The sequence below is a fragment of the Brugia malayi genome, assembly GCF_000002995.4.
Source record: "Brugia malayi strain FR3 genome assembly, contig: Bm_v4_ChrX_scaffold_001, whole genome shotgun sequence".
NCBI classification, from domain to species: Eukaryota; Metazoa; Nematoda; class Chromadorea; order Rhabditida; family Onchocercidae; genus Brugia; species Brugia malayi.
This window is the reverse complement of record NW_025062479.1, coordinates 3,599,302-3,613,307: the sequence shown is the minus strand read 5'-3', so window position 1 is coordinate 3,613,307 and position 14,006 is coordinate 3,599,302. Positions and strand designations below refer to the sequence as shown.

The 14,006-nt window shown below is 34.1% G+C and overlaps 3 protein-coding genes and 1 non-coding gene across 5 annotated transcripts; 3 read left to right on the top strand and 1 right to left on the bottom strand.

Annotated features, from left to right (window-relative positions):
• Nucleotides 1–2,006: 2,006 nt before the first annotated feature.
• On the top strand, nucleotides 2,007–2,717 carry Bm18570 (Uncharacterized protein; the record flags this gene model as incomplete). The annotated part of the gene is made up of 3 exons (XM_043073498.1): nucleotides 2,007–2,041; nucleotides 2,361–2,469; nucleotides 2,673–2,717. The coding sequence occupies 3 exons, from the start codon at nucleotides 2,007–2,009 to the stop codon at nucleotides 2,715–2,717; spliced, it is 189 nt and encodes a 62-aa protein (XP_042929432.1).
• Nucleotides 2,718–4,224: 1,507 nt separating this feature from the next.
• On the top strand, nucleotides 4,225–4,329 carry Bma-mir-5843. The gene has a single exon (XR_006228184.1). It is a non-coding gene; the product is annotated as a pre-microRNA Bma-mir-5843 (primary transcript).
• Nucleotides 4,330–5,653: 1,324 nt separating this feature from the next.
• Bma-lge-1 (Uncharacterized protein) lies at nucleotides 5,654–10,713 on the bottom strand (the record flags this gene model as incomplete). 2 transcript variants are annotated; one of them, XM_043073497.1, is made up of 14 exons in its annotated part: nucleotides 5,654–5,843; nucleotides 6,011–6,138; nucleotides 6,223–6,461; nucleotides 6,760–6,859; nucleotides 6,956–7,159; nucleotides 7,576–7,704; nucleotides 8,013–8,150; nucleotides 8,223–8,348; nucleotides 8,741–8,872; nucleotides 9,219–9,383; nucleotides 9,799–9,929; nucleotides 10,120–10,294; nucleotides 10,355–10,455; nucleotides 10,641–10,713. In XM_043073497.1, the coding sequence occupies 14 exons, from the start codon at nucleotides 10,711–10,713 to the stop codon at nucleotides 5,654–5,656; spliced, it is 2,031 nt and encodes a 676-aa protein (XP_042929431.1). The 2 variants fall into 2 exon arrangements, with proteins under 2 accessions (XP_042929431.1, XP_042929430.1); XM_043073496.1 differs by having other exon boundaries at nucleotides 7,597–7,704.
• A 1,176-nt stretch (nucleotides 10,714–11,889) lies between these two features.
• Nucleotides 11,890–12,072, top strand: Bm13180 (Uncharacterized protein; the record flags this gene model as incomplete). The annotated part of the gene is made up of 1 exon (XM_043073495.1): nucleotides 11,890–12,072. One exon carries the CDS (start codon nucleotides 11,890–11,892, stop codon nucleotides 12,070–12,072), a length of 183 nt encoding a protein of 60 aa, XP_042929429.1.
• Nucleotides 12,073–14,006: the final 1,934 nt, after the last annotated feature.

Here is a 14,006-nt window from a genome sequence, read left to right as displayed (position 1 = left end):
CCATAATGGACTTCTACTGTGATTGAGTATACATTTGTAATTGTTGAATGAGTATGTCGCTGGAGATATATACAAATAATTCCTATTTATTGTTGACAATTCAGTGCAGCTTCCCATCGGGTAAAAGAGGTCAAGTGGTTGATATGTATTTAAACACGTTGCATTATCAAATAGCAATGTCAGCGATATCTACCCATTTACCCATTCCATATGATCACACTGGGTGCTCTCGATTTATCTCTCAAATTTTATAATATTTACGAGGTAAGAAAGATTGCCTTAGTGGTTATCGAAAATTCCAGGATTTCGAACACTTATATGGACATCAGCAGTTCATATAATAGCAGATTGTTTCATTTGAATTCATATTGTGAAAATGTTTTGCTTGCCAAATTAACGCTTAGCTTTATCTGAAGGAAAAGATTTTCTATTAAATTAAAATAAGTATAAGTTGAATATAATATTACTATTACTATTCAATATGTTATAATAGAAAACGTTTACCACTCACACATCATAAACCATTGATCACATAATTCAGCACCGAATTCTGAAAGACTATGCGACTAATTGCATGCAACAGTTTTAACAGATGTTATGGTTATCTTAGTAATTAGCCAATAATCATCCGAATCTCTAAATTCATTTTTGAATTCTTTGCACCAGTTTTTCCGCCACTTCCCTCTCTTCTCGTTGTGTTGTACTTCATCTGTGGCCGTATTGCTTAGAATAATAATGTATGTCTAGCCAATTTCTTTCTATGTCTACTCTTAATGTCAGTGAATTGCGATGAATGTCTTCTGAGAAGCGGCAGTAGTAGTGGCAGCTGTCGCAAGCTAATCATTGATGTGATATAACCTTGCTTGGTGGATAACATTCGATTCGTACGATTAATTACAAATTATGAGAAGCAGGGCATGCACGTATGTAGACATACATGCATAAAGTAGCGCTGCCATCTTACACTTATCTTTGCAGACATGTGGGATGATAGGTTTCAGATGTTTATTTGAAAGCAGTCGGATCGAAGATGAACGGAACGGGATGGTAAGATGGTGACAGAGTGGGAGGTTGCCTGCCTGTCATTATACCAGCTCATGAGGTTTCTAATTGCATCTACTTGATCATTTGTAGCTATCGTACATGAGCGGCCGGAGATGTAGTCATTATCGATAACAATCTCATGCTCTCCCTCCAATTTTGCTCCTTGCTTTTTACTCTCAGCAATCTATTTGTTTCCTTTGTTGTCGCATGAATCTATCCAACGGACCATTATTATTCACTTTCATCCAAACAGTTCTATAATTGCCACACCAAAATGTTATGTAATTTTTGCTTTTGCTGAATTTGAATTTGTAGTGTTACTGTTTATGTTGTATGTGATTCAACTTAGTATTGTAATTGCAATTACTGCTACTCTCGTTTTGGATTTTCATAAGTCTTAAGGGAATGACAGGAAAACGAGGTTGGATTGATCATCCACTCAATAATTATGAACTACTTATGAAGAGAGGAGCACTGAATCGAAGCAGTGGTAGTTATTTACTATCCCTCTAGTTTCTAGTAGGAACTAGTTTTCGTACTGCAATTTTTATCACTCTAATTGCACAGTTAAATTTTATGGTCCGTCTAATCTGCCATAACTCCTTTAAAAATGTTAACAAAAGTGATCACGAAATGTTTCCATGTTTTCGTGAAAGATAGAAATTTCATATCGCAATGCTTTTAGGTAGAGGTGAATTTCTACAATTTCAGATAAATGTTAGTTTTTACTAATGCGTTCAATTTTTGTAAGCTTAGCAATATTGAGATGTTAAGGCTGGTGCGAGTAATTGAAAGAAGAGTTAATCTTATTGTCATACTCATTTTAATTATTATTATTATTATTATTACATACAGGGTATGGACGGATACTGTAACACTAACACTACTAATCTTTTTCTATTGTATATAACGAAGATTTCTGGTCCATCTGCTTGCTATCCGATTCTGCTTCTCATTTCATTATGCTTTACATTTACACCATTCATTTTCTTCGTAAGTTTCTAATTAAGTTATAAGATGGTATATGCATTATTATTATTAAGTAAGCTATTTTAGTTTTAACATCGTGAAGTATGAATATGCCACCGGTTGTTGAGAAGACATGAGAAGGAAAAGCCACCATCTGTTCAAGAAACTGAATAAAATACAAACGGAACGTTGGTTATAAAGTCAACTTCTAAGACCATGGACAGATGTTAGACATTGCTTTCACCCATACTCATAAGCCTTTGCTTATGTCACTGATAAAAGTACATTTCTAAAAAAACCATTGTTGTCATATAAATTAAAAAAGGATTGAAAGTATTGCAGTGAAGTGACACTGGACATGGAACCGTGTATCGCCTTGCGCTGAGAAAACTCATTAAATACGGTGCATTCAAAAGCTGTTCTCATATTAATTTGCAAACTTATGCTTCTTTACAAGTATTTTTGTATTGCATGATAATATGTCCGCACCATTTTTTCCACCTACATTCCATGTCACATATTTCGAATTTTTCCCTTACTCTTATTTCCTGCATAAGCTATGACAACAAAAAGGTTGCTCAGATTATGAAGAATTCACATCCGTGTAGCGTAAACTTTTCATTTACTCCTTCTTACATCTATTTGAATAAATATTATAGAGTTTGGCGATTGACGCTGTTATGTGGTCCTGTCGATATGTGTAAGAACTATCGTTTGATCGATGTCCATCTTAGCTGTATGTCGGACGCATTTAATTTCCTAGTGCCCAAAAGTGGGCGAAGCACATTCTTTAGGAGATATTAAAGCCCCCAAAAGTTATTATATTTAATGATATCGTTTATTTGTCTTCTGTTTCATTTCAGTCCAGAATTTTAATCAAAAGTTCATCCCAAAACTAGTTTGTTATTTATGTTGTTTTGCCCTATTATGGCTTATATTTTCAGTTCGCAAACTTCTTCCCATCCTTTTTCTTTCATTCCTGCTTTTTTGGAAAATGATATATGTATCATTGACTGAATTCATATTTGGATTAGTTCTGATTCATTCTGCTCTATGAGTTTTGTCTGCTATTGATGCCTGTGTAAAAAGAGAAATGTCTTATTGATTCCTGTTAAGGCGTTTCCTACTTTCTTCCAACTTTATCACTGGGAGTACTGCTAAACTGAGACAAACCATAAGTAGTAGCCAATGAAATTACTCATACAGCAAAAAAGCAAAGATTGTAGAAGAGGCTGGGGGGATGAAATAATTGTATCCTAGAAATGGTCACCTTCAGTAATAGGGGACATATGGCTAACATTGATCTACTGCTGTGGTCATCGTTCTGCACTCTCCTTTGTGTAGCAAGCAAATCAATGCATTGTAGCATCCAGTTCATACAGGGCATTGCATGTCATCTGATCCCTCCAAATGGTTTGTTCAGCTCTGGTTCATTTGTCGTTCGTTTCAGTGTTGCTTCGAGCTTGTGTTCCCATTGAGAAAGGGGATATTCAAGGTCAGATGTGTTCCAGCTGGATGAATGTTTAAGCAGAGTCCACTGCCATCTGTCAATTTCACTGCAGGATTGCTAATTGATTTGCCTTCGTTGGTGTGAAGAGTGCTATGCACGATATTAGGTGCTTTATCTAACGATTAGAGTAATTATTTAGATCATCAATATTCCTTTAAATCTAGTGGCCATTTTTCTTCATCAATCATGAGGGGAGAGAGGGAGAGAGAGGATTGGGTGCAGTTTCCTTCTACTGCATTCAAACTTTTTTCACTCTTACACTTATCGTTTTATTAAAATTATCGTCCAAAGAGTTTGAATGTTGAGAATGTCATGTCACCACTCAATCTGTGAATTTTTAGACTGCGAAGAGAGTGACTCACCCTGTATTTCTTGGTGGAGTATTTCGAACTTGAGAGAGCTTATCCTATGGACAACCTTGTGGGTCAAAGGTCAGCGTTGTTTAAAGTCGGCGACTTCATGTCTGTAAGCACAGAACATACACGCACACGCACACACATACATACATACATACAGAATTAAGACAATGGATATGTGAGTGCTGCAGTTCGATTTGCATATTTGAGGATGGAATGATTGGGCGGTACTGAATATACTAGATAGGGAGGGGTGAGCTGACTATCAGACGGTCGTAAGTTCAGGATTGACAGAGGTCATTCTAAGATGTGAGATGGTGTGATCTGACTGACTTGTGGCTGTGCTCACAGAGAATGGTGCGTTTATCATGAGCAACTTTGCCTTCGTTGAGGGTAATTGACATCAACTTGGCTCTGCTGCTCAAGATGACGGTGCCCTTCACTTCCTCTTATTCTCTCCTAATATTTATGCGCGTATATGTTTCGTTCCTTAATCTTTATCTTTTATTGTAAGCTTAGGTGCATTTGTAACAGTAAACCAAAATTATATGTGACTTTAAAATACCGTTTTTCTGCATTGCGGAGACCTGAATCAATGGACTTTGGCCGATGTTGTTCTACCCAGTGTACCTGTATGCTACTCTCGGGCACATGGCTTATTGCTTATTTGATGCATTTTTTTCTTTCCATTTATGGAGTTTCCCTATAGGTTGTGCTTTCCACGACTTCTGTCGTCGAAATCTTGACTTATCACTTAACACATACACACAACAGTTAAAAATTGTGCTGTGAATGGAGAAGTTCAGCGGTTTAAAAAGTCCTTTCACCATGAAATCATCGTTTTATTTGTCATTTTGTAGGTTAATTGAAAGAGAATAATGCAAAAAAAAAAAAAAAAAATGGCTTTGTTCCTTCGGAGATGTAAATGCTGCGGCCCGTAGTTCTCCCAGAAAGTATTTGTCAAACAACTAATCAATAAAAGATTTATATCACATTGTGAACTATTAAAAAAATTATTGTTATAGCTAGTGTGATGTTTTACCAATACATAGCTTGCAAGTATTCTGATTAATAGATGCTCAAAAAATAAATAACATCTTGCAAGTCAGACGAACTGTCAGCTTTGAAGTATGAGTTATCAATTCAGTGCAGTAGAAGGGGAAGGAAGAATTTAGATTCACTTGTGAAATCCTGAAGCAGTTTAGTAATTGCCGGATGTCAGCTGAAAATTGATCAGGTGGATGTTCTAATAATGAAAATAAGTTACATAATATATGATTATTGATGAGAGAATTAGACCCAGCGCTATACATTGATATATTTCGCAAAAGAGTTTTTGACCATCTGGAAAATATAATTGAACATACTCCCATTCAACATTTAACACCTAAACTTCAGGATTAGGGTGATGGATCATTTTCATCTAATAGAGAGGTAGGGATAAATTGAAGCAATTTGAAAGATAACATTGATGTGTTCGATATCACAGCTCTGCCTTTTTTCCTTTTTCTGTCTGGAGTAATTGATTGATAAACCAATAGATACACATAGAAGTTGTGCAATTTTCGAGTCTGAGATAATTCGTAGAGGAAGGAATGTAATAAAAACCTCAATCATTCAAAAATATCATGAAATACATCAGCCCCAAATAGTAATGATAAATTGTATAAAAGTACAATGAAAAACATAATGAGTTTTATAAAGTGTTGAGAAAACAACATACAACAAAACAAATTCAAACAATGATATGAAGCAGTTCTTGAAACAACAATTGTTAAAATGGATTTGTAGAATTCGATGTCCTATTCTTTCTTTGTTCACGAATTAAATCGCGCACAAATTCACCCTTCAGAGACTTTAAGCATTTACGATATATCGATAGCGAACGGTAGCGTACCATTTCAAATGAGGGAAGATGTGGCTGGTGGACAACGAATGCATCCGGTAACACAATAAATTCGTAACTAAATTATATGCTTAATAATAATACTTGAAGAAAATGAACAAATGGATGGAATTAGATGTTTGGTTTTTCTGATGAGAGCTTATGAAAAATAGAAGTATGAATAGGGAAGATTTTAGAAGGTATACCAAAGACAAGGCAAAATGAGATAAATAAAAGTAAACACACCCAGCAGCATTGAGTGACATCATATGGGACACTTTATTCCAGCCAAAGCCAACAAACCGCTGATCATAAGGTGGTAATCCTCTACGCCTCACCACAATATATGGCTCATAATCAGTTCTCCATGAAACCTACAAAATTTGTGAATTTAAGGAAAAATTGAGAAATCTCGGGACAGAATAAAACTTTAACTGATTCAATTTCAGCTGAGATACCGAGTATTCTTGATCAGCATATCTCCAGCGGTCATAGTTAGTGGCTACATGACCCTGGATCCATTTATTTCGTCGAAAAATTTGCATACGTTGAGCATCTAGTTCTATTAACAATTCATTCTTGGTAAGAGGAATCACTGGAACTCGATTACCCATATATTCAAAAGCTGGCACCACAAACGCTCTTTTGTTTGTTGAGTTGGTCATTACCAACTTTTTACATAACGTTGCATACAATCCTGAAATACGTTATGGGAATGTAAATTCCTGAAAAATTCTGAAGATTCAAAGATAAAAGTGTTCTGAGAATGACAACGATGCAGTAAGACGTGTAGTATTTAGTAACCAATACTAGTACATGTGGAAATTAAAATATCCAATGATGGAAGATTTTTTTTTTTAACCATATCATTAACCTAATAACCGTTAATCTTCGGAGAACTCTATTTTGGAACTTTGATTACGAAAAGCACAATGCAAATAATTGCAGAATTCAAAGCTAGAGACTTCTAATACGCATATCAAAAAAAAAACCACCTGGTCTTGGTATGAAGTCAACATCAGCCAAAAAAACAAATGATGCATCGTTGCTGCTATTTAGTGCAACATTTCGAAGATAGTTTATGGGGTAGTATGTCTGTAAGTGAAATAAAAAGATAAAGATGAAATATTAGTCAAGAAAATGAGAGTGATTTGTAAAGTATCTAGCAATTAAAAGTATAATAAAACTAACGCTTTCCTTGTAAACAGCATGCAATGCAACATTAGTTCGATTAGCAAGAGTATCATCGAAGAATTGAATTAACAGTGAAAGCTCAGAATCGGTAACATAAACAGCAGCCGATACAGGCCCAGTCCAATATTGCAATAGCGCATTAAAATGCATCAAACGATCCATGCTGAATTGCGTTATCAAAACAACATTCTTCGGAACAGCCTGAACATTTCAATTTTTTCCTTTTCCTGTTACAAGCAATGCAATCAATTATAGATTTATAAAGCAATAATTCCAAGAAACTATACAGTACTGAAATTAGCTCACATCTAGGATAAATATGCATAATACAGGATCTATGGATTCGATCTAACTAACATGAAAATCACACAAGGAAATGCATGACTATTGCTATACTCTCAATAAAATCTCTAAAAAACAAGTCGTGCAACACAATTCCTTCATACACTGCTCTATCAAGCTATTATATTCGAGAATATCTGAACTAATCCCACAGGACTTACAGCACTTCCTTTTCTTCAAATATTTCCAAATGCTCGCATAATATTATGTAGTAGAAAATTTACAACTTATTGTTAATTGAATTTAAGCAGGCTTTCATAGCTACAGAGACTCACAATGAAATTGTAGGGACGTACATACAATAGCGTCCGATACGTGATCCATCGAGCATGTCGTATCTCGCTGCAGCCATCGTCGTTGTCATCATATTCAGATACTTTGTCAAGTGCTGAATATTCCCGTTGCTAGAACGATTATTAATTTCCATTAGACTTTTTTTTTTCATTTAGAAAATGCGCAGTATACATACTGAATGTAATAATGAATAAATTCCATGAAATCTCTTAATGAAGCAATAATTTGCATCTGATAAAGTTTTCCTTTTTTTCCAAAAAAAAAAAAAAGATATAAAAACGAAAAGAAAAGTGGACTTGAGTATAACAAAATATAATTTTTGAATATCAAATGAAGTGTATTATATACGTATGTATATGGATTTGCTTGATGTATTTTCCAATTTTCCATAAAAAAGAAATGGAAGCGAAAAACTAACAGAATCATAATGACAATGAATTATATTAGACCGAAACATATTGCCATCCATATCTCTCATGCTATCGTAATATCGACGGAGAAGTACTGCATAACGATTCACTGTTCGAGTTTTTAAAGGTGAATTCCAGTGAACCAACTCGAAAAGAAATAAATGTTCCTTGTTATATTTAAGATTAAATTAGAATAGCAGGTAACGAACATAACCTACCTTCAAACGAGAAATTTCTACAGGGCATAAGTTCTGCTGTGACTGGAATCCTAACTGAAAATTCCACTCGCAAGGAAGTTTATGTACAATCCACTGATGATGATTTATAACTGCATTGATTACATCCTAAACACAGTAAATGAACTTGCAGAAATCCATCACCTTAAACCATGGTGAAGTGAAGATGTTAAAGAATGTAATGTAAGCAGGAGGATGCAACCAGGAGTTCTCTGCATTCAGTTCGAGTTTCATTCCCCAGAGATAACAAACAACAATGACAGCTAATGTCCAAAAAAAAAAAAAAAAAAAGAACTACCCTTAAATTGATCATCGAAAATAATTAATTACTAATGGAAACAAACAGTTCAGAAGAGGAGGGCTCAAAGCTGATATATGAAGCATGATTATTAATGTTGTACGGTGTGACTTATGTTTGCAATCAAGATACGTTACATGATACAAGGAATGTTGAACAGAAATAAGGTTAGTAAGGCAATCTAGCTAATAATTATGCTTACCTGATCCGCTAGTTCAACTGGACCGTAGTCTTTAATATTTTTTGAAGCAATTTCTTTCCAAATATGTGACCAGTTTATATTCCTTAACTTTGTTAAATCCAGTAACATTACTCCGCTATTAAAGCCACGTCCCTGTAATCATATTTCTATTTAAAAAAGCTTCTACAAATTTCAAAAAAATTTTTCGGACAGTGATACCATAATTTAGGAATATTATAAAAGACAAAAGCTTAGTACTTAAAATTTTTTGTTTACGAATAAACAACTTTTTTTGTTCTCTTTCAATATCAATTTCGATGAAAACATTCTTTTAGAAACAGAAAAAAAATGAAACAAAAAAAAAGAAAAAAAAGTGAAAAAGTTTGGAAAAAACCCGGGAAATTTTGAAGAAAATGGTATTTGAAAAAAAAAAAAAACAGATCTAGAGAAATACTTTAATGGGTAAGTGATAAAGTTGATCTGTGGCAATAAAACATACCCATGCTGGCCAGACAATTCTTTGGGATGTATTTCTATTAATTAAGTACCAGTTAGACAGATTTTCAGCCAAGCCAATAGCTTGTAAACTTGTCATCTTCGAAAAAAACGACCATAGTTGGGCGATGTCGTCCATTATCAATGCATCCGTATCAAGTATGATTACCTGAAGAATACAGAATTTTGTCCGTTTTAATCACTAAGATTATAAGACTTGCTTTATTGGTCGGTGAAATGTATTACTCAGTGGGTTTCATTGATTTCACAGATTTCACAGATAGTCAGTCACCTTTGGATTCGTGCAGCTATCAAACTGTTCTGTCAAAATCCTCAGCTGATAATAAATGCTGATAGAAATATTGCCTGGTTCTTACTGTCCAGCAAGTGGCAGTGTTTTTCATATTTCACCAATCTTTTAAGACAAATATTCTATCTTGCTTCGATGCTACCTGGTCAATACTGCAATTCTTACATATGAAGTTTTGCTTGAGTCAACTTTAAATGTGTCTTTTTTTCGGTTTTAACAAAGAAGGTTACGATCATGTTGCTTCATAAGTAATAACGTGAATTTAAAGCAGCACTTTGTCAACATCAGCAGGCAAAATGTCGTTTAAAATAAGCTTCAGAAACCCGTATCTGCCTGAATAATGTCGATTAGGAATCCATGAGAAACGATCCAAATATTGCGAAGCATTATAATACATCACTTTCACTGCAAAACTCATGTTATATAAGCTATCTTAATTGTTCAATTGAAGTTATGGAGCTTTAATGAGATGTTCGGAGGTAAACACTTGCAAAATATATCTTCGCTAAAACATTTCTTCAACTTAACTTTATAAATATTTGTGAAAATAATGAATCAGAACTTCTCAATAAACATTGGAAAGAAAGCAAATTACCCGCTGGTAATCGCCATGTACTAAATAGCAACGATATAGTTCTCATGGTAATATCATCCACAAGTAAATGTAAAACGATGGCTTGTTGACGATAACGGAGGATACTTTTGATAAGCGTCGATAAAGGATAACTCAAGTGAACACCTCCACAAACCACCAATGCCAAATGTAATACCTAGATTAGCCATTGCCAGTTAAATTGTTCTTAAATAATTATAATGTATAAAAATGAAACCTGGCAATGCCGCGAGCGATATTCATTGTTATTTTCACTCCTCTCTCCAAATTGCTCGAGTAAATTAGTGTTTCTTTTATGTATGAGCAAATGATACGATACTATAATAACTTTATCAATTCAAAAGAGCTTTCAGAAATGATTCTTTCAAAGGCATTTATTGACCAAGCATCGCATTTGTCTACCGATCTGTCAATTAAATGTTGTTTTTCACCAAACTTTCAAAAATAGAAAATTAAGCTTTTCAGAAACAAAAAAAAAAAAAAAAAAAAAAAAAGAAACAAACCCTTAGCAAAAGTCGATAAATAAAAGACAACAACAAGAGTTACTATCGAAAACCATATGCAATAAGCATTCATGCGCCTTCTCCTTTTCTTCATGTTTTTCTTAAAGTTTTGCAATCAAATTTTGTTAAAAATTTGATTGCAAATTACATTGAAAATTTTCAGTGAAACGAAAAAATATTCGTGAATCCCAGCAAATTAGTGTGTTTAATGGAGAAAACTTATAGCAGAGTCCTGATCGGATTATTTAATGGATGGCAGTTAATAATTTAATGCGATATATTGTCCATTATATTTTCATGAACATAAAACAGCAGAAAAGTATTGATATTCAACGAAATGAACAAATTTATAATTGGTTTTTGGATTTTTCTAATTGCACAAAAATTAAAAAATAGTTTAACGTCATAATAATTATCATACAAAATAATGACCTACAAAAGAGGCTTGCGATGTTAGTCATCCAAAACGAGTACAGTATCACTGATAAGGGTCACATTCCTACGCAAAATGTATTTGTGTCTAGTTTGCTCAGTTGCTTTGGAATACTCACAATGACTGTCATTATCTCTATAAGAAATCATTATAAAAACTACACGGAGTAGTTATATGGTCTTTTCACATACTCTACATATGAAGCCTAGACTGACCTATGGATATGATAAACAAAAGGTCAATGATATCATTAGGACAAATGATTAAAACAACAATTTTATCTATCATCATTGTTTCATTCCTTCACAATTCTGCACAAAGCAGAAAGGATACTACGGAGTGTATTAGTCGTTACCGTCTTCACCGTTATTAGAGTTCAGCACTACGACAACTTATCTCAGCAAAAGTTCTTATTTCATTTTTTTAACCGGACTGGTCGTAATAATAACTTGCATTGCAATAAAATAGCCTCTACTGCATTAACTGATTAATGAATTGCTTTAGAGTAGCAAGAAGTCAAGTAATGCGATGAAGAATGAGATCAGATGGTAGGACAGCTTGATCATATCTGATTTGTGAAAAAGAAAGACGATTGAGATGAGTTAGAGTTTAAAGTTTCTTTCAAATTTAGCAACAAAAATTCACTCAGTTCTGCGCTGCATTGTAAAATGCTTTTTTTTTAATCAGTAAGTTATTTATTACATCTCTTAACATATTCCTTTTCTAATTTTACTAAATTTTTTCTTACATTCATCGATCATTCATTTATCGATTTTTTCTTTAAGAAATCTCGTCAATGAAAAACCTTTCGAAATTATGAAAGACGCTGAGAATATTTATACCGAGCAGAATACGCAGGGGATATGGTGCATGCTTACTTCGGTATGTTACCTGGAAGACTGCATGTCAAAATGCCGTGAAGGCTGTGCGATACATGAGAAACAGCATGCTATTTTCTTGGATGCTACTGCATTCAATCCCTTAATTTACCGTGGATAGAAGGAAAATGGCATAATTTAGTGTAAGTAACAGCTTTCATTAATTTCAAAAATTAATCTGAATATGCAAAATGCAAGGCCTTGAAATTATGATCTTACTATTTTGTGACGAATAATTGACAAATCTTTCGTGATTAGATTTATCACTGCTAGAAAATACTTTTCATAAGGAGTATCACTTTGAATAAAGGTGTAAACAAGACAATTTCCTCATTGACAAGTGTTAACATATATCACAAGTTCCAATCTTCGGTGTCTAGTACAATTCAATTGTAGAAGCGTTACAGCAAAACGAGTATGATGACATGAAAAGATGATGCAAGCGGAAGTATTTGAGGTGGGAGGCGAGGATCACACCAACCCCTTTCATCTAACGATTTCCCACTTAGCAAACGTAAATTTCATATGGGCTTTGGTTTGTCACGGAATTTTGATGAATATGTCAAGTGTCGACGTAACACAGTGGAATGATCCGCCAGTGTCATCCCTCCAGTTGGATAATTGCAATAGCCCATGTGGCCTAACCTGTCATATCATTTTCCGGAGTGACCGGTATTGACGGACACTCCTATAAAAACAAACATATCATTTACAAATACTGGCAACAGAGAAAAAGGAAAAAAGATGGTCAAAAACATGCCTTGCTGTTCATCCGATATAAAGTGATCAGCATATGTGCATGACGAAAAGCAGCAATAGTAACAGGAGTAAAGAGAGGAGGAAGCATGATGGGACTGAATGGGACAAGGAGACAAGGACACTCCCAGCAACATTAAATTCATTCAGGGATTTACCAATGACCCATAAATAAACCCACAGTGTGGATCGATCGCTGATGACGATGTCTAGTGTGGATGTCGCATCGATTTCTAATGGTTTTTCTTTAGATGTGCAGCATACATTTGATAAGAAATTCCTTTAAGAACTTCTAATAATATTTCGATGATAACATTGAATAAGCCTAAGAACTGAAATCCTTGCTGTTGCATGAAGGAATATTTAAGGGAAGGGAAATATTAATGCTCATTTAGATTGTTTGATTAGCCACGGTTTTTGTTTTTTTATACCATATTGAGTGAACGATTACGTTTCATTGTTGTCTTCTCTTATTGCTTCTCGCTTCCGATATCGAAATGGACAACAAAAGATGACTACGGATAATCAAACAATCTAAATGGCCATTAATATTCTCCTGTCCCAACCTCATCTTTATGCAATGAAAAAAAAAAAAAAAAGGTTTTTTTCAATGTTATCGAAATATCACTCGAAATTCCTAAAGAATGTGAATTTTTCCTATTAAAAAGGATAATAGTTTAGGTGGTTATTAGGTGATTGCTTTTTCCCTATCATAAAATTATAATATTTTCCTAACTTCACAGTTATTTCTAATTGGCTTCTTCTTTTTCCTATTGATATATTCTTATCTGGAGTAGATGAAAACGGCACTCATCATGCTTCTTCGTAGAAAATTTTTAAGAAGTGCAAGGAAATCTGATATAACTTGTAAATGTATTCTCATCAGTACCACCGTACGACTGCTATCAAGTAAGTAATTTGTAGTGATTCATTAAGGAAGCGGAATTATCCAAATTCATTAGGTTAATAAAATACGTAGAAGAAAATTGTGGCATCTTAGTTGCAGCATATTTGTTCTATTCTTTTTTCGAATGTTACAAATAGCCGACGTATACAGTTAAATTTGTGTAAATTGGTCTTCGAAATCATAGGTTGAAAATGCATCGTTGATAATTAGCACAAAGCATAAAGTTGGTGCCTCACGAATTGTCGCCTCACGAATTGTAATCGCTAGGCTTTGATATTGTCATTTGCATTAAGTTTTATACGGAAAAAGATATTGATACATATCATTTATTTCAGTTCACCTTTCTTATTCTTATCTGAAATGTTTCGTTAAAGAAGCATCATGAATATTGT